The 18,818-nt window shown below is 43.2% G+C and overlaps 1 protein-coding gene across 3 annotated transcripts in view; it reads right to left on the bottom strand.

Moving 5' to 3' along the window:
* AKAP7 (A-kinase anchoring protein 7) overlaps window positions 1-18,818 on the bottom strand; it is a 144,555-nt gene that overhangs the window by 101,717 nt on the left and 24,020 nt on the right. For all 3 annotated transcript variants that reach the window (XM_053287135.1, XM_053287132.1, XM_053287144.1), the window contains exon 5: window positions 11,060-11,220. In XM_053287135.1, the coding sequence (XP_053143110.1) occupies window positions 11,060-11,220 (161 nt within the window). The remainder of the gene's footprint in view (window positions 1-11,059; window positions 11,221-18,818) is intronic.

Genomic DNA, 18,818 nt, shown 5'->3' with positions numbered 1-18,818 from the left:
GCAAGGGCAAGGAGAGGCAGCAAGGTCCCAGTGGGGCATCAAGAGATCTATGGCACTATGTATGCCCACAGTCAGCAAAGGTGAGCCATGGGACTTGCAGACAGTCATGCACAGGTGTTAGTCCACAGCAAGCCCATATAGAGAGTGACTCAGTCTCTCTAGGCTTTGGCACAAGAATGACTTAGGAGCTCTCAGAAAGTCTTGCACATGGATGGTCCCATGGCAAGCCTGAGCAGAGAGTGACCCTAGGATTCTGGAATCCGGTTTCCAAATCTGTCCAGGCTATCTTATTTAGATTCTTCTGCAGCAGTTCCATGAAAGCAATGTTCCAGGCTAGGGATTTCAGCTCAGTAGTGATTCTGGACCCTGCAATACAGTATTCCAACTTGGAGCTCAGCAACCCATTGATTTAACTTAAGGGAGAAAGGATCTGGATGCACAGCAGGTACTCAGCCAGGCTCTAGTAGGGTTGCCATATTCTGGTTTTCCAAATCCAGGTGCCTTATTTACATATTATGTAAATTGGCTTGAAAATAATTTTGCATATGCAAATTAGCAGCTGCACTTTCCAGTTGACTTGTATTTGCTCTGGATATCTACCAACGATAGTTGGGGAAGATATCTTTGCCTGCCCATTTTCCTTGACATATTAACAGCAGCAATAGAACAAAACAAAATAAAAAGTACAACTTTTTAATTTAGGCTGCAATTCTGTACACACTTATTTGAGAGAAGATCTGATTGAAACCAACGGTGCTTACTTCTAAGTAGGCATGCACTGAACATAAAGTCAAGAAAGTCTTAAACATTACAGTACACAGCCTGGTAGGCAGGTAGTGTTTCACTTCAAAAGCAAGCTATCCTCTCAACTGCTGGATAGAAATCCCCTGCTGATAAAAAACAAGGCAACATTCCTCAGGGGATTATTGTACTTGTGAAAGTGAAATCCTCCCAGCGAGCCTCCTGTGCTACCTCTCTTAATCCAAGTCCAGCAGTTGACCAGAATAGTAACTGCACATTTTGCTCCATAATTCTCCTTCTACAAGGGCTAGAGCTTAGCTCTTCTTTTAAAATGAAAGCTGAAATCCGGGTGGATCTGAGTGGGCTAAGCAATCCGGGTGAGATTCTTAAAATCTGGGTAAAACCCGGAATTCTGGGGGGCATGGCAACTCTAGGCTCTATGGCAGTAGTAGACAGCTTGTGTCGTCAAATTCTCATGACAGCAGCAGCAAAGATATTTCTCAGGAACCTTCAACACATGTAGCTGAGGGACAAGATCTTTTAAAGGTTCTGTCTTCTGCAATGCCTCAACAGTGAGAAAACTTTAATAGCTGTAGTAGTAGGAAGAGTTTCAAGGGGGGCAAAGGGATCAGACTTGAGGAGGGTGTGGGTGCATCAGTGGTTATTCAGACAATGTGCAGAACAAAAGGGCTGTATTATGCCAAATCTGCATAATTTACTTAGCATCTGATTTTGATTGTATCCCGGGGACTTTGTGATGGTTTAAAGGTTCTCCAGCCTCAGTCTTTTTGCTGTTGTCAGGAACTCTGGCCTTTTAAGAATGCACAGGATACACAAGGAGTATGTCACTTTTTGCTAAGCAGCTTTTGCTCTGGTTCAGTCTCTTTACAACACTACTCTTTAAGTAAGAATTTCCTAAAGAAGGAATGGGAAGACAAGGCTGTTTGCTAACTAACACTAATCTGACCCTCAGCGCTGATATCTTGCTGATGTTTAATTGCTTCTTTTTAGTCATCTTGAGTGCCATCATGAGAGAAAGGACGCATACACATCTATGAATAAAGTTGGGGTTTGCCCAAGAATTGCTAGTTAAAGCTCTTTCTTTGGTTCAGATTTAAAATGCCATTCATAATTAGTAAACTGATATATGCAGCCACCTCTTTTTATGTCTTCCCTTCCTACAGTCATTAGTGGCTGCCATCCAGAGTAAAGAAACTGATTTCTTCTTAGGTTTCATGGTAGCAAGCAGCATGGGGATGGGTGCCTCCATCTTGCTCTGCCAGATGCAAGGTGGTTGGCCCTGTAGCAGACTATGCTGCTGGAGTAGATGGATCCTTGGTCTAATGCAGCATGGGCAATTCTTAGATACTTATGTAGTGGAAGATTGAAGATCCAGCACTTATGACAACATAAAGCAACAGAAATTAATATATTGTCCATGTGAAATATTCTCAGTCTCTGTGGTCAGTGGCCTGCTTAGTTTCCTAAACTGAATTCATAAAAATGCAGCTATTTTTTCTGTTTAAAGAAAAGCAAATCACAGAGTAAAACCAACCTATTTCTGATACCTGTTTTATTCTGTTTCTATTACCATGCTTCATCAGAGGGTGTTTCTTCATCTACAGTGTGCTGTTCTGTTCATGAAATATATGCTCCCCCTTGTGGCCAAAACACCACCTGTATGTTTAGGAACAGTAGAAATCTCAAACAATGTCTGTGAATTCTACAGGATTGTCATTTTGTCTTGTGCTGTAGTTTCACAATATTTGGGTTACAAGGCACTTGTTATTTGTTTTAGTGAAATGTATTGTTCTGGTGGAGTTGTTGAACCACTCAGTTATCTGCTTTCAGACAAACAGCACTTGCCCTAATGACATGCCATCAAATAAAATAACATGGTTATAATGGGACATAGAAAGCAATATATTTCTTATGAGTCTATTTCCGGATGCAGCACATTAAAAGAATGCCAAATGAAGTCAACACTGCTTTTAAACTGTTGGATGTTGGTTTATTGGCGATCTATGTTGGAAAATGATCCAAACTGACTTACTGTACTTCTTCTGACCACTTCCTGATCACAATTTTGGTGTAATTACAACGTGTTGCTTCCAGCAGATAATGGCATGGTACTAAAAGTGCTCAACTCATCTATGTTATGCAGTAATTACAACATTTATCTACATAAATACTCCAGCCCCGCTTGTCTGCATCTGAACTTTTACCTCTGTCTGATTTGGTTAGAGACTTGCTGCCAAAAATTATTCATAAGCTTCTCAAGAAAACCCAGATGCTATCTGTGCCATACACAATGCCTGCATTAGAGTCATGTCTAATTAGAATAATATATTAGAAGGCTTGGCTGTTGGCTGGCCTTAAGATCTTTAATTTTCAGTCATTGCTTGTGTCATATGCTATATTGTTCTTCCCACAAAGTACTGCAGGACACCAGTGATAAATAGGCAAAGCCAAAACTCAGTTCACAAAGTAGAAGGAATAATCTTAAAACAATAAAAGAGTCATTCTTATAGCCTTAGGGAGGAAGTAGACAAATACAAGACTGTCTGGACACCACCAAAAGAAGCAGTTCCATATCTGTCTCCACTCTCCCCATAACATCTATTAAACAAAAACAAACCCCTTGAGCTTTTCTAGACAGGTAAAAGTAACAGGCTTTTACCGCAGGTTTACTGTGAGGTTTTACTGTGAGTTCAAAGTTGCCCCCAAAAACCAACGCAAGAAGTGGAATTTTTTTTACCCCAGATATATATCAGACTACACACTACAGGAAATGAAAAACCTGAATTGTGTGTGAAGTGCTCCCCAAAAGCTTGCAGGGACTTCAGGGTAAATTTGGCTGATACATGAACACACACCTCCTTTCCAGAGGAGATGCAAACTAAAAGACGGGTGTGAAAAACTCCTTGCAAGCAACAGCCAGTCAACTGGAGTTGACTGAGGAAACTTTGAATGTAATGATGCAACATTGCACCTTTTCTTTTTCTAAATTTAAGTGGGGTGAGGTGAGAATGACATGGAGATGGTGCATTTGGTGGCAGCTATACATCCTCTGAATCATCTAGTTCCACCTAGAGGTTCAGGGCTGAACCATGGATAATTACTTCTGTCATTAGTCTCTTCAGGGTCTCTTTAGGAAAGGGGTGGGGATGGGGTTGTTGCTCAGTGGTAGAGCATCTGCTTTGCATGCAGTAGGTCCCAGTTTCAATCCCTGGCATCTCCAGGTAGTGCTGGGAAAGACTCCTGCATGAAACCTTGGAGCATGGAGCATCACTGCCAGTCAGTGTAGACAAGACCGAGCTAGAGGGACCAATGCATCTTCCTAGATGCATTGTGTGTGTGTGTGTGTGTGTGTGTGTGTATATGTGTGTGTGTGTATGCCTATATGTCATTAGAAACTAATGGGAGGTAGCCAGACCTTTAGTGGAGCAGCATTCTGAAGAGCAGAAGCTCTTTCCGTTCATGGAATGGGCTCTGTGCTCATACAAGGAGTCCATGTGTGAGTTGAAGGATCCTTCCATGAATGGGAGGCACTTCTGCTGATGGAGCACTGCACCACTCATGGTCTGAATGCTAGCCACTGCACATAGTATAGAATTAGTCTTCAATCTAAGTAAGGTGGATCACACCAGCAGCATTACAACCACCTTCCAAAGAGTGAAACAGAAAAGGAGAGCAAAAGAGAGGTGGACCAAGAGAGAAAGAAAAAGAAAGAGAGATTACAAATTCAAATAGTTAGATAACAGTTAAAAGTATATATAAGAAAAATATTGGAGATTAAAATATTAGAGATAGGGTAAGTTAAGTTAGAGGAGAGAGTTAAACTGTTCTACTTGCACTCCACAGTGAAATGACCATGAGTAAATGAATTGTTAATAAGTTATGAAGAAAGACATTTTAGAAAAGGCATTTTACGCATTTAACAACGCAAAAGCTGAAGGGTGTGTGTGTTTATGTGTCTGAGTTAAGAGCAGGAGAGTAATTTTATAGCCACACAACACGAACTACTAAACCAAATCTGCCCAAGAAGGTTACCCTGAAACACCATGGCAAAAGAGAACCTGAGCTGATACAGTAGGTGCCTTATTAAAGGGACTTCAACAAGCTTCCAACTTAGAGAAAATGCATGTAGTGACCAGGCTCCCCTCTTCCTAAAGCGTTAACAGGGAGTGAACCCTTGTCTTGACTAACACGCTGGTGAACTCCAGGGCAGCCAATCAGTACACCAGGTGGGTGGACCTAGAGAGCTGTTGCTGGAAATTCTGGGAACAAGAAGGGCAGTCTTTGTTGGAGAGAAGTGCATGCAGAAAGGCTTAGTGAGGGGCAATGGAGTTTGCTCCTTCATGATTGAACCCAGCATGGAGATTTATCTCATGAAATAACTGTAGATCCTTAAAAGAAAGGACTGCAGGAAGCTTGATTCTCCTCAGGAACTGGGTGAGTTCAAGGAAAAGGGAATTTAGCATTTTGAACCTACCAATAATATAGAACAGTTTTAGGAGAAGCCAAACCAGGCATCTCGGCAGGGATGATTCAGCATTTCTTTCCCTCACATGAGCTTGCTCTGAGACAAAGGCTGTAATCCTTTGCTACAATGGACTATGTTTTTCCTTACTCCAAATCACAGCCCAAGCCTTGAAAATGTAGAGATAAATTTACAATCATTATGAAAAATGTCCCTCAAGCAACAGTTTTATAGACATACCAGAAATTTAGTTGGGTGTGGTTTTACAAGTTGTAGGCAAAACTTAATGTGTACAAAAGTTCAGCCCCAACTTCTGTAAGTGCATCTTCTGTCCTGGCAGAGGCAGTAGCATTAGTGCCATAATACTTCTTCCAGCCAGGAACAAGCAGCAGAATTATCACAGCTGCCTCTCAAGCAGCTGAAATAACATCTTTATACCCTTTATATCCCAGGAAACGAGCAAGACTCTTGCAAGGCAAATTATAATTTTACATTTGTACAAGGCTAGGGTATGGATATGTGGAGTATGAACTTTGTTGTATACCCCTTTACAATATTTGGAAGCAGTTATCAAGAATGGACCCTCTCCTGACAGAGTATTTGAATGGGACATGTTCTGCAAAATTTTGCACAGTCCCTGACACTTGACAAAAAGCTCAAATACTATGCATTACCAGAACAGAATACAAAATGCAAAGACTGGCCCCTATATGTGCTGCTGCTTCTGGCCTTAGACAGGATTAGTAGTTCCGTGCAGCTGTTAGCACAGTATGGGTCTTTCCCAGGGCCGGAAAGATCATTCTGGCAGCCTGAGAAAAAATCATTATAAAGTACTCATCTTGGTATAGAGTTGGTGAGCAGGAAATTTAACTGCCCCTCTGTACTAAAGAAGTGAATACATAGCTCAGGAGTATCACTAAAATACATAATATTTCTATAATTCTGCAAATACATCTGATACTTAGGGGACAAACCTATGTTCAGATGCACTGATATTACCACCAAAGGGACTTGGAGGATGCAGTCAAGATGAATTTCCACAAGTCCTTTTCATGGTTCACTTGCAAAAAGTTCACTATTTATGCACACCTCTCAAACTCACAATGGTGTGTTATTTAATTCAACCCTTAAGTTGAAATGACTAATTAATTGGCAAACATGAAGTACAAAGGCCAAAATGCTGGCACAAAGCTGCAAAATACTAGCCTTTAGGGCATGTATAGTATGTATTGAAATATTAGTTTTGCGGGGGATTATAGTGTCATATCTGAGTCATGAAAAGAACTCTATGAACATAAAATGGTCTATCTTTAGAAGAACTTTAAAAATAATCAAAACAAGTAAAGAAAAACTTGTGAGGGATTATATTAACCATAGTTATTTCTCAAATAATTTAGCCTTTGTTTGGAAGCAAAGTCATTTTGTGTAATTTTAAGGTCAAATATTTGCTTTATTTAGTCACAAATTCCAGTGCAGCCTGCAGACCTTTGGGAACAAAATGAATCAGAAATACTTAGAAAGAAATCAGACAGTAGCTGACATCCTGACTAAAGGAAATCCCATTGAAATTAAAAAGCCATGTTAGGCATACATAACATGTCCTTTTAATTTCAATTAGACTTCCTCAAGTAAATTTAGTCAGGATGTCAGGCAGCAATTTCTTGCCCCATGTCAGGGTTTAAGGTAGGGGTGTGTGTGTGTGCGCGCGCACACACACGCTCTTGTGTGTTTCGTTTACTGATTCAGTACAGAATATTGAGAAGGGGCTTAAGGAACTCCAATTTTTAAAATAAATATATCTGTCTATAATGAAGATATATGTGACACATTATAAAATGGGAGGAAAAACCCATACATGCAAGGCAGATTTCTAACATAAAATGTCCCCCCATCCCCTCAGGGAAAGAACATTTCTGCAATCTGTGGTTTGCAAACTGGAAGCCAATCTAAAACCCTCTTTATCCATCCAGTCATCCATAGAGTGGTTGGCTCTTGTTGGTTCCCATGGGCAGCCAAGCCCAGGCTTAGCTGCCCTAGTCTGGTCTTGGCTACTTGTGAGAACAGCCTCCCTGACATGCAAACCATGGTTTGCTGTAAGCCAGCATTACATTTTGACCCGCCCACTGTTTTCGAAAATGTTATATTATAGTCTCAGTATGTTCCAGGGGTATAGCATTAAAGACATAAAATCAGAGAATTTTAGAGTTGGACGGGTCCTTGGGGATCTTCTACTCCAATCCCCTGCTCACTGCAGGAAACTGACAACATCTGACAGATGGCTGTCCTGTCCAGCTTCTGTTTGAAAACCTCCAGCAAGGGAGAGCCCACCACTGCATAAGGCAGACTGTTCTACTGACATGCTTTGTAACTGTGAGGAAATGCTTTGTAAAATCTAGCCTAAATCTGCTTCCTTGTAATTTCAATCTATTGGTTCTAGTCCTGCCCTCAGCTTCAAAGGAGAAAAAGTCCAATTCTTCTTTTATGTGACAGTCCTTCAGATATTTGAAAGCAGCTATCAGATGCCCCCTTCTTCTCTTCTCCAAGCCAAACATACCCAGCCCCTTCAACTATTCTCACAGGACTTGGTTTCCAGACTCCTCACCATCTTCCTTGCCCTCCCCTCAGCCTGTTTCAGTTCACCAATGCTCATCTTAAAATGTGAGGCCAAGAAAAAGATATAGTAGCTGACATCCTAACGAAGTTCTTGCATGGTGAGCAAAGCTGTGCTAGCAGAGAAGATCACATAGTCGCACTAAAAAACCCAAGCCAACCAGTTGCAGCAGCTGCATTCTGTTGTGCAAACATGTTTGCAGTTGCACAATAAGATCATTCACCTGTCCAAAACGTACCCAGCCTGGGGAAGGCTGAGAGGAAGGCAGGAGCCTTCCACCCTTCGCCCACACCACCAGTGATGCTCCTGGGCTTCCGAGTGCTGCACGCATGTGAATGTTCTGGGAGCAGTGAGTAGTGAGGCTGGGGGCCTCGCATATCTCACAATGCACCATGCGTGCGTTGGGGGATTTCCTCGCTGCTGGGCTCTCTTGCTGCCCTGCTCTCTGGCTCCGGCTGCAGGCAGCCCGAGCATTCACATGACCAAGGAGTGGGGGGGGGGGAAGGGCGCCCTTGCGCCCTTCTGTGAGTCTGGGTACAAAACCTGGACCAATCCTAGTGCTCCACACGATCAGCCCTAGGTAGGGCTGTACAACACTGTTCCCTCTAAGGCGTGCACACGTGCATGCGCTCACACATTTGTTTGTGTCCAGCATCCGCTCAGTTAATTTTAGATCCCACTCAGATTGACTCAGGAAGGTCCCACTCTGAATGCATATGTGCACACATTGCCTTGATATTGACACCCAGAACAAAACTCATTCTGCACACAGATGGGAAAAAAATTTGAGAGAACACTGCTATACACGCCCAGGTAGGGCTGGCAGTGTGAATGACCTTAATACAGTCTGGAACACAAGCTCCAGATGTAGCACAAGCAACTAGCAGAACAGCTTTATATTAGCTCAATGGCCTTCCACAAGCGTTTCATTAGTCAGGATGTCGGCCAGTATTCCAAGTGAGGTCTCACCAGCACAGGCTGGAGCAGAACAATCACTTCTTGTGATCTGGATAAGATGCCTCTGTTAAGACCGCATTTGCTCTTTTAGCAGCTGCACCACATTTCTGGGTCATATTCACCTAAGACATCTAGATTGCTTTCACATGTACACATCTCCCTCACCCTGTACTTGCGCATTTGATTTTTCTTACCCAAATGTAGGACTTTACATTTGTCTTTGTTGAACTTCGTTTTGTTGGGTTTGGCCCAATATTCAGCTCGGTCCAAATTAGACTGAACATTTATTCTGTCTTCTAAGGTGTTAGCTCTGCTCCCCACCCCAGCTTTGTGTTATCGACAAATTTGATAAGCATCCCTCCTCCTCTCTCCTCCAAGCCATTGATGAAAACAGCACTGGGCCGAGGACAGGGCTCTCTGGTACTCCAGGGGCAAAATCATCTGGTGCTACTTGGCCTTGGCTGATGCAGAGCACCCTTTGGTGGGGGGAGACAGCTTTCCCCCGCTTTGGCCACCACAGAACATTTAAAGTGCAGCAACTTTAAAGTGCTTTAAACTTTAAACATTTAAAGTGCAGCAGCAGCGGCAGTCAAAGCTGTCTGAAGAGTGGGCATTTCGCATAATTTGTCCCCCTTTTATTAGTCATCATGGATTTGTGGGGTGGGGAGTGCACGTTTTTTCCTATATTAATTGTGTTATTGTCAGTCAGCTTAAATACCTGTTGTCAGGTGGGGAGACAGCATATGAATACATTTACTATTTACATAATAAGTAAATAAGAGCCAAGTGTCCTAGTTTTTTAGAAATCTGACAACATGTGCTAATTGGGAGAAAGAGGTTTTACACTAATCATTAGGAAAGCGGCAAATAAACAACATCTTTGTGTGCTATATGGGGCTATGCAAAAGACAACTGAGATGGCAGTGGCCTTTGAAACACTGAAAACTGCCCTAATATGAGTCACGCAATGTTCAGGCATGGTATGACTTCACATTCCTTAGAGCACAAAAGATCATTCATTGCTTCTAATAATGTCTTTAAGGAAACCTTTCCAAGAAATGGCTGGAATTTCAGGGACTGTCTGCAAGAACAATGTCAATGACAAATGACAGGCATTTCTTCAGGACTGAGATCTTTTGTTAAATATTTTTAAGGACAGATTGACAGGTTGTCTGCTCTCTGTCTTGCTATATCCTCTTTCCTATTGCTCCTGTTTCCTTAGAGAGCAGATCTAAACATGACATTGTAGTGTGTTTATGAAGTTGGCAGTGCAACATATTCAGCATAAAACCCAGTCCTAAGTACCACAGCAGTGGAAGCAGGCCAAAGCATCACACCCCCAACCCCACTCCCTCCCAGCATTGTGGCTTTGGCAGGTCAGAATAGCCACTACAGCACTTAGGGGAACCATGCAAGGGCAACCTATTCAGGACCCATACAAATCCTATGCTATGTTAACAGAACTCTACTTAATATAAAGTTCAAGTAGGCAGAGAAAAAGACATCTTGTCAACATATTGGGTAGCATTGAGACTAAGTTAGTCATGATTAAGCACCATTTAAATCAATGAAGCAAGGTACTCATGACTAACTAGCTGGTCTTGTGGTAGCAAGCATGAATTGTCCCCTTTGCTAAGCAGGGTCCACCCTGGTTTGTATTTGAATGGGAGACATGTGTGAGCACTGTCAGATATTCTCCTCTGGGGTTGGGGCCACTCTGCTTGCCTGAAGAAGGTTCCAAGTTCTCTCCCTGGCATCGCCAAGATAGGATAGGAGAGAGATTCCTGCCTGCAGCCTTAGAGAAGCTGCTGCCAGACTCTGAAGACAATACTGAGCTAGATGGAGCAATAGTCTGATATGGTTTAAGGCAGCTTCCTATGTTCCTATGTAACTTAAGTCCCATGAATTTCATTAGTCGATATTCAATAAGATGCATTATTACAATCAGACGCTGAAGATATCTATCAGCCAATTGTAAGCAGCAGCTGACATCCTGGCTAATGAAGAGTGTGCACTTCAAGGAACTGTGGGAACGCACCAGAAGCCCTTGTGCAGTTCCCCTGTTCCCACTGCATGTGTGCTGTTGCACAAGAGCCCTTCGGGTTCTGAGCGTTGCCTGTGTTCTGGAAGCGCTCTGTCAGATCAGAAATATGTTGCTTCAGCCTCTACTACCCTCTAAAGAGAAGAAGCTCATTTGAAGGCTAATCTGTATTAGGAGGGTGTCAGGGTTCCTTTGAACACATAGTAACAATATTGAAAAGCTTTACCTGTTATCTTTAAAAGTGTGGTTACATGATCACTCTCTGTCAACCTCACAAATCCAACTTGATTTCTAAAGTGATCTGTTCCTTGAAAAGATAAATCCAAGGACTTCCCTTGCAGTAGATCTTCTATTAATCCTTTACTCTCCAAGAAAGCACCAACTGCTCTATTGGGAAGGAAAAATATATATCAGAACTGATGCAGAAACCCTAATTTACATTACTGTTTTTCCACTCCTTCATTAATGACAAATCTCCATCCTAATGATCATGTTTCACCTCCTTCATTTTAAAACATAAGAGTATCATAATATTAGGCATATTTGGTTAAGTGAAGTATCAGTTTTCAGTCTGATGTACACTTAGAGGTAAACTACACATTACATGTAAATACATTTTGGGAGCTGCAATTCTGAACAGAGAAGGATCAGCAGGTAGGAAGAGAGTGCTTAATCCTCCCCCTGTTGGCTGTTTTCCTGCTCAAATTCACACTCACCACCATCCCATAAGATCAACTTAAGTGGTGCAGTGGGGAAATGCTTGACAAACAAGCATAAGGTTGCCGGTTCGAATTCCCACTATGGGAAACACTTATATCGGGCAGTAGCGAAATAGGAAGATGCTGAAAGGCATAATCTCATACTGCACGGGAGGAGGCAATGGTAAACCCCTCCTGTATTCTACCAAAAGAAAACCACAGGGCTCTGTGGGCGCCAGGAGTCAAAATCGACTTGACGGCACACTTTACTTTACTTTACCATCCCATAAATTGTTTTCCCCCAGGCAGAGATACAAATGCATTTGTACGCAACTTGTAATTGCCTCTTAAGAAACACATAAGCAAAAAAAACCCATCATAATAACATTATATCACATGATTCATAGTTAAGTTAAACATTAATTAACCATTTTAAATCCCTATTAATTTCCCAATGAGATCAAAGTGACTTACAATATCTTAAGCATGTGAGTCATTGTGGTATGATGAAGTGATTGGTGTGCAGGACGAGGGCCCGGAGACCCAAGTTCAAATCCTTGCCCAGTTATGAAGCTCAATGAGTGACTCTGAGCCTGGCCACTGCTAAATTGTACACAGTTCATTTTGTGTCTTTAAAGCAGTAAACTGAGTTTAAATATGGTACAAAAATAAGTATTGCATATTTCCCCCAAAATATCTGGTCATCCCTGCTGCCAAAAAACCTGGTGAAACTGGATTTCCCCCCATAGCTTCAAAATTTCCAGAAATGTTACATATCTAGCCCCTGATTCAATCTGGGGCTAGGAGGGGGGAGTGTCCTACTTTACTTTGACTTGATTCAAAATGAAGCTGTGATCAGAGGGAAAAGCTTTGTCCTTCTTCTGTCCTCTCCATTCCCTAGACTCCTCTAGATATTTAGCAGACACAAGACCCGCTGGCTGTGTTTTTAATTTTATTTGAGCATAGCTAGGGAGCAATGACTTCCATTGTGCCATTTAAAAATTATTCCTGGAAGCAGATCTTTTACTCCTTCCCTGTAGTCCTGGGAAAGCCATGGGGCTTCTTGGAATTGCAGTATTTTCTGGCAAGAACTACAATTCCCAGGACTTCTGGGGAAGAAGTAAAAGAGAGAGAAAACCTGTTTCTGGGGATCATTTTTAAATGACACCAAAAAAGACACTGCTCCCTCACCATATCTGGATAAAAATAAAAACACAGCCAGCCTGTCTCCTGCCTATGCCAGGTAAACACTTACTGAGGGAGGGTGGCAAGGCAGAGAGAAGGGCCAAAGTGACAAAATAGATTCAGAAGAGATTCACCTAGTTCGGCCATGTTTATCTTGTTTCAGGCTGAACAGGCAGTCTGCATGTCAGATCTGAACTGAAGCTTCAGTAGCTTAATCTCTACCAAAGTGAATTGGTCACTGAAGCTTCACACACAGCCCTAGCCTATAGTGCCTTTTACTGTTAATTATTTCCTTCTCCACATGGTATTGGTTTATTATTGAGACACTGACAGTAGCCAGTAGGTGGCAGTAACTAACTGATGAGCAGACATCATCATGGACCTGAAGAAAATCCACACAATTTGATTTTTTACTGGAGGTTTTACACACAGGGCTTCTGCCCCAATCTCCTTCGGGAGAGAGTGTGTGTGTTCACACACTAGCCAAATTTACCCCGAAGTCCATTTGAGATCCTTGGACCCACTCCACACACGGCTTTGTGATGCAAATTCTAACTTAGCTCGAGGTATTTCTGGATTTTTAAAATGCTGGTTTTAAGCTACTTTTTCTGAAAACACCAGAGCAAACATGGAGTGGCGCTGACGTAGAATCATTAGCATGATAAGAGGCATGGTCTCTTCAGAAATGCAGATCTATCTCTGCAGGGGACTCTCCCCTCCCCCTCCATTGGTTAGGAAGGAAAACACTGATGCCTGCCATGTGTACTTGAGAAAACGAAACCCAAGAGCAGAGGGGAAGGGCTGCTTCCCTCAATGCTGCGGGTGTACTTTGAAGTGGCTTCGCTCAACATTTACCCCAAAGCCTGAAGCCAAGTGTGAATAACCTCCTGGAGAACTTACATTGCTGCTTTCATTTTGACTCTCATCAGAGCACAACTTATCACTGAAGCCCTGAACTGAATGTTCAAGAGAAAATCTGATGGTAAAAAGCTAATTTAAGTGCTGAAGTTATTAGGCTCCCCTCCCTCTAAATAGTTAACTGGAAGTGAACCCTTGTCAGGCTGGTGAATTCCAGGGCAGCCAATCAGTAAACCATGTGGGTGGCACCTAGAGAGCTGTTGCCAGGAAGAAGGGAGTTTTTGGGGAGAAGCAGCTGGGCTGAAGGTATACAGGAGGACATGTGGCCATGGAGGTTGGCTGCAGGGGAATAACTTTGCAGATCCTCGAAAGACAGGGGGGAAGGAAACTTGAATTCTTATCAGGAGTTTGGTGAGTTCAAGGCAAGGAGCCAGGGCTTATGGCTTTGGGAGGTTTAGCATAGAGAAGAGTTTGTTTAGTCAGAGTGGCATTAGGGATGTTATATTGCTCTGTGTGTGTGTGTGTGTGTGTGTGTGTGTGTGTGTGTGTGTGTGTGCTTTGCATATTCTGGATACTGTTCTATTATAGTTTACCTGCAACATAACTGAAATAAGAAACACTAGGCTATGCTCAATACACCTAAGGCATTGCAAAAGCCTCTGTAAACATTTAAGCGTGCATTAAGACAACCTATTTTTGTAATCCTACTAAGTATTCTTAAAAGTATCTAAACGCTGAGAAAGTCTCAACAGAAGCTGTCTGTAGTAATTGAATAAACCTGGGGTTTTAGTTCTGTTCTTTTTACAAGTCTCTCCGAGTTGGTTTTTAAATCAGGAGAAGGGGGGGCTGAAGGGGGATTTCTCTGGTGCAAACACGTCCTCAAATGTTCAGTAGCTATCAGTTTTTTCACCATGTGTAGGCATGCACATGGAAGATTTTTGTACTTGTCCAAGATCCAAATAAAGAGAGGGTTTTTTTCCTGGGTTATCCCACCCCAAGTCAGTTTCTGCAGACAAAAGGGGTGGTGGCAGCAGCATTTTTAACCTATTGATAATACAAAATGGTCAGAAGCATATCTAGGGAAAATAGCACCTAGGGCAAGCACTGAAATTGCACCCCCTGTCCAAACATGACACCAGGGGCGTAACTACAGGGGGGCAGGGGGGCACCAAAAAGTGGCTCCCCCCTGCACCCCCCTGAATCGCCCACCGAGTGTGGCAGCGGGCGTACGGTGGCGATTTGGCAGTGGCGGACCAGGTGGCGGCGCGGCGGGTTGCCCGCGGCGTTGGCATGGCCTGTAGCGGGCCGAGCAGCGGCGCGGCGGGTCGCCCGCAGCATTGGCATGGCCTGGAGCGGGCCGCGCGGCGGTTCGCCCGCCGAGGACTACTGCAGAGCGGCGCCGAGCCTGCCTTCTGGCCCGGCGCCGCTTCCCAACTGCGCAGGCGTGTCGGCCCGCTACAGGCCATGCCAACGCCGCGGGTGACCCGCCGCGCCGCCACTCGGCCCTCTACAGGCCATCGCCAACGCCGCGGGCGACCTGCCGCACCGCTGCTCGGCCCGCTACAGGCCATCGTCACCGCCAACGCCACCGCACGCACGCCACTGAATCGCCGCCACCGCCGGCGATCTGCTGCCTGGGGGGGCGCCGCGCCGCCGCCAGGTATGTGGGGGCCGGGGGGGGCGCCATTTCAGGGCCGGCCAGCCCTGGGCACCGTTTCCCCCCAAAACGCCACTGTCTGACACTCATCTTTCAGATAACTTTACGATAATATCAGCTGAAAAATATAAGTCAAGCTCGTTAATCTTTTAAAATTTCAAAAACTATTTAGCAGTCGATGTAGCCAGACCAAAAAATGCTGGAAAACTACAAATTTCAGTATGCTGGGGCTCATGAAATACCCAAATACTATGTGGAGGTGCACTTGGAAAACTAAACAGAAGTGCCTATCTAATTCTCTACTATGAATTGTAGCATCACTATTACATAAGTTTTAAAAATAAATTGAGAATTTGGCTTTTCCCAGATACTCTGAAAATAATTAAAGGATATGCAGAGTAAACTGCGTCACTGCTTGGAATATATTCTAGTATTTCAGAAAGACAGTTAAAATGAGAGAAAGAGAGCAAGAAACTCCCAGTGGGCCTTAATATTAAGGATTTCACACTGATTCAAAGACAAACTCACCATTAATAGCCATATTATTAAGACACCACATTTAACTCACTTATCATAAGAAGCAAAGTAAGAGCAAATGAATACAATCCTAGCTCATAAGCTTCAGCTCAGTATTCAAAAGCTCTGATTCTCTGTACATAGTGCCAAACTGAATATGTATACAGTGACTTATATTAAATTAATTTTTTTTTAACCTGTAGCCCTTTTGGGGTGCTTCCTATAGGCCGTGGGAGGGGGGGCATCTGCAAAGGTTACCCCTCCCCCCACTGGCCTCTAGGGCCTCGCAGGGACCATTTGAGCATGTACTGTGGCCATTTTTTAAAATAATTTTTTTAAAAAAAAAATGGCTGCTGAAAACAAATGGCCACCGCGCATGCTCAAATGGCCTCTGCAAAGCCTGGCATGGCCTAGGGCCTCACAGAGGCCATTTGAGCATGTGCAGTGGCCATTTTGTTTTTGGTGGCCTTTTTTTTTTAAAATTAATTTCAAGAATTTGCGGCCCCCCCTTCAAGTGGCGCCCAGGGCACGTGCCCTGCCTGCCCTACCCTAGATACGCCTGAGAATGGTTTTAGGAGAAGCCTAGCCAGGCAGCTCAGCAGGGATGTTTCAGCATTTCTTTCCCTCACTTGAGCTTGGTCTGAGATAAAGGCTTTAATCCGCTACAAGTGCAGAAATCAAGGCAAAGCTTGATCAGTTTAACATTCTGTCTTAAGCACAGAAATGCAAAGTTGAGTCATTCTTGTCCTTCATGGATAGCACACAGGAGCTTTAACTCTGAACTGTGACCTGGGCTAGTAGAATAAATCAACATTCCAACAACATTTATTATTGATTGAATGATTGGATTTTTATACCATCCTTCCTAATTTGGCTCAGGGTGGTTAGATGTGAAAGGATAACTACCTAATCGCCATTTCTTTTAAATTAGTGGTTTTCAGATTTTCTGTTTTCAAGGAACGCTTTCCACATTGCGTTCTCTGCCAAGGAACCCTTAAAGGTCTGCACAGTGCAGTCCTATACACTAGAGAGGACTCTGGGGCACATTCTAGGGATGTTAACATGGGGCACTGGTCAGGCCTTGTGAGCCTCACCATAACCCTCCGTGAACTAGATGTCTGTCTCTGCAACAGAACTAACACTCTCCCATGGCTGCAGATTGCAGGGGGAGATAACAGCAGAAAATAAGCTTTTCTGCCATTACTGATTTTTTCACTGAAGAATCCCTGACCATTTATGCCATCATGGCATAAATCCGATGTGTTCTGCCATCATGGAATTTAAGGTGGCACAACTGGGCTTCTCATGTGGTCACCCATCCAGGCACTGACCAAACTTAGATTTGCTTAGCTTCAATACAGCGGCTGTATCAGGTGCCCTCAAACCATGCCCTGGAGCCTTAAGCTTCTGCTAAACCCCCAGGGTTCCCCAGAACAGAGTTTGAAAATGACATCTTTAAACAGTGATTATGTGGGTGCTCAAAAGCACTATACAATTATTATTAATTTGTATTAAGTATTATTATTGATTGAACTGGGAATCTGGCACCTTGCTCTTTGCAGCACTGAGGCAGCCATCGGGCGGAAGGAATCCTGTAACACCATCTAGCCAGAAAGGTATATTGCAAATCATTGTGAAATGCTCTCCCAAAGGGAATACACCAAGCTTCCTCTTTCTTTCTTTTTTAATGGCAGCTGAAGTGTTATCTTTCTCATAAGACCTCTTCAAAAATGGATCATAGAGATTCTTTCAAGGTATCTTAAGAAAAAAAGAGGTTTCCACGGATTGTGATCTGTTTTATACAGCTGCTTCCACGCTGATTTTTAGCGCTCATTGCATTTTTATATTGTGCTCTATTGTGATTCCCCCCCCACACACACATATGTAATATTTTATGATGAGCTGACTTGTGCTTACTTTTAACAGAAAAAGGTGGAATGCAAGTAAACCTGAGGGAGACACGGGTTTTGGGCAGTATATAGATATGTTAAATAAGTAAGTAAGTAAGTAAGTAAGTAACAACTCATCAGCCTAACTGAACCAGGTAATCTGGGCAACCAACAGAACTTCTGATGTTCCAGAACTGCTGCCAAGCCAAGTAGGCTTGGCTCTACTTGTCAGATGGAGTAACTGTTCTAGTGATGCCACCTGGACCATTGCTTTTGGGAACCTAACTGCAGTATTGGATTATGTCACCTGCTACCTGCCTCTCATCCCTTGGTCTTACATTTGCTGCCTTTGGGATTTGACCGCTTGCCTGTCTCAGGCTGCACTTTGCTTCTGGCACTTTGATTACCATCTCTGCAAACTGACTTGGATCTACCACTGGCACCTTCAACTGGCAACCAGTACCCCCAAGAATCTGGAATGGGACCCCTTGCTGACCCATATGGGCCCTGACAACAATAACATGAACGAATCTCTACATTGAGACATTTTCCAGCCACTATAATCACAAGAGATGCTGCTGGTTGTATCTCTGCATAGCTCAGTTCACACTGATATTCCTCTTCACATGATCACATATATTGTGATCATATCCAGTATTGTGAGGAGCATGTGAACCATCCCTCAAAACAATATCATGAGAGCAAAGGAGCAAGAGGAAGGTTTACAAATACCATTCCTAGAACAGAACATGGGCCATTGAATAAACCTTTCATGAATAGCACACCAGATTTATAACACCCCCCCCCATTAAAAAAATGAAATCAGATCACTTACTGAATGTCCCTGTTTCTGAAATGTCAAAGAGAAAGGCACCCTAAAACCAAGCATTTGCAGGTAATAGCAAATACTGGATGACAGTGTCAGTTGAGATGCACCCTTTCTTTTGATTCTCTCCTACCCTTCCGTAATGGATACCATTTTGTCTTTCCCCCATTTTCTCCTTTGCTACTTTCACAGTTTCACAACTGAAGGCCGGGAATTTTAGGACCAACAAAAGGAAATATTTTTTTACACAGTGCTTAATTAATCAATGGATTTCTCTGCCACATGATGTGGTTATGGCTACTAGCTTGGATGGCTTTAAAAGAGCTTAGACAAAATTCACGGAGGACAGATCTATC

This window comes from Hemicordylus capensis, chromosome 1, assembly GCF_027244095.1.
Source record: "Hemicordylus capensis ecotype Gifberg chromosome 1, rHemCap1.1.pri, whole genome shotgun sequence".
Lineage (NCBI taxonomy): Eukaryota > Metazoa > Chordata > Lepidosauria > Squamata > Cordylidae > Hemicordylus > Hemicordylus capensis.
This window is presented reverse-complemented; position numbering and strand designations above follow the sequence as displayed.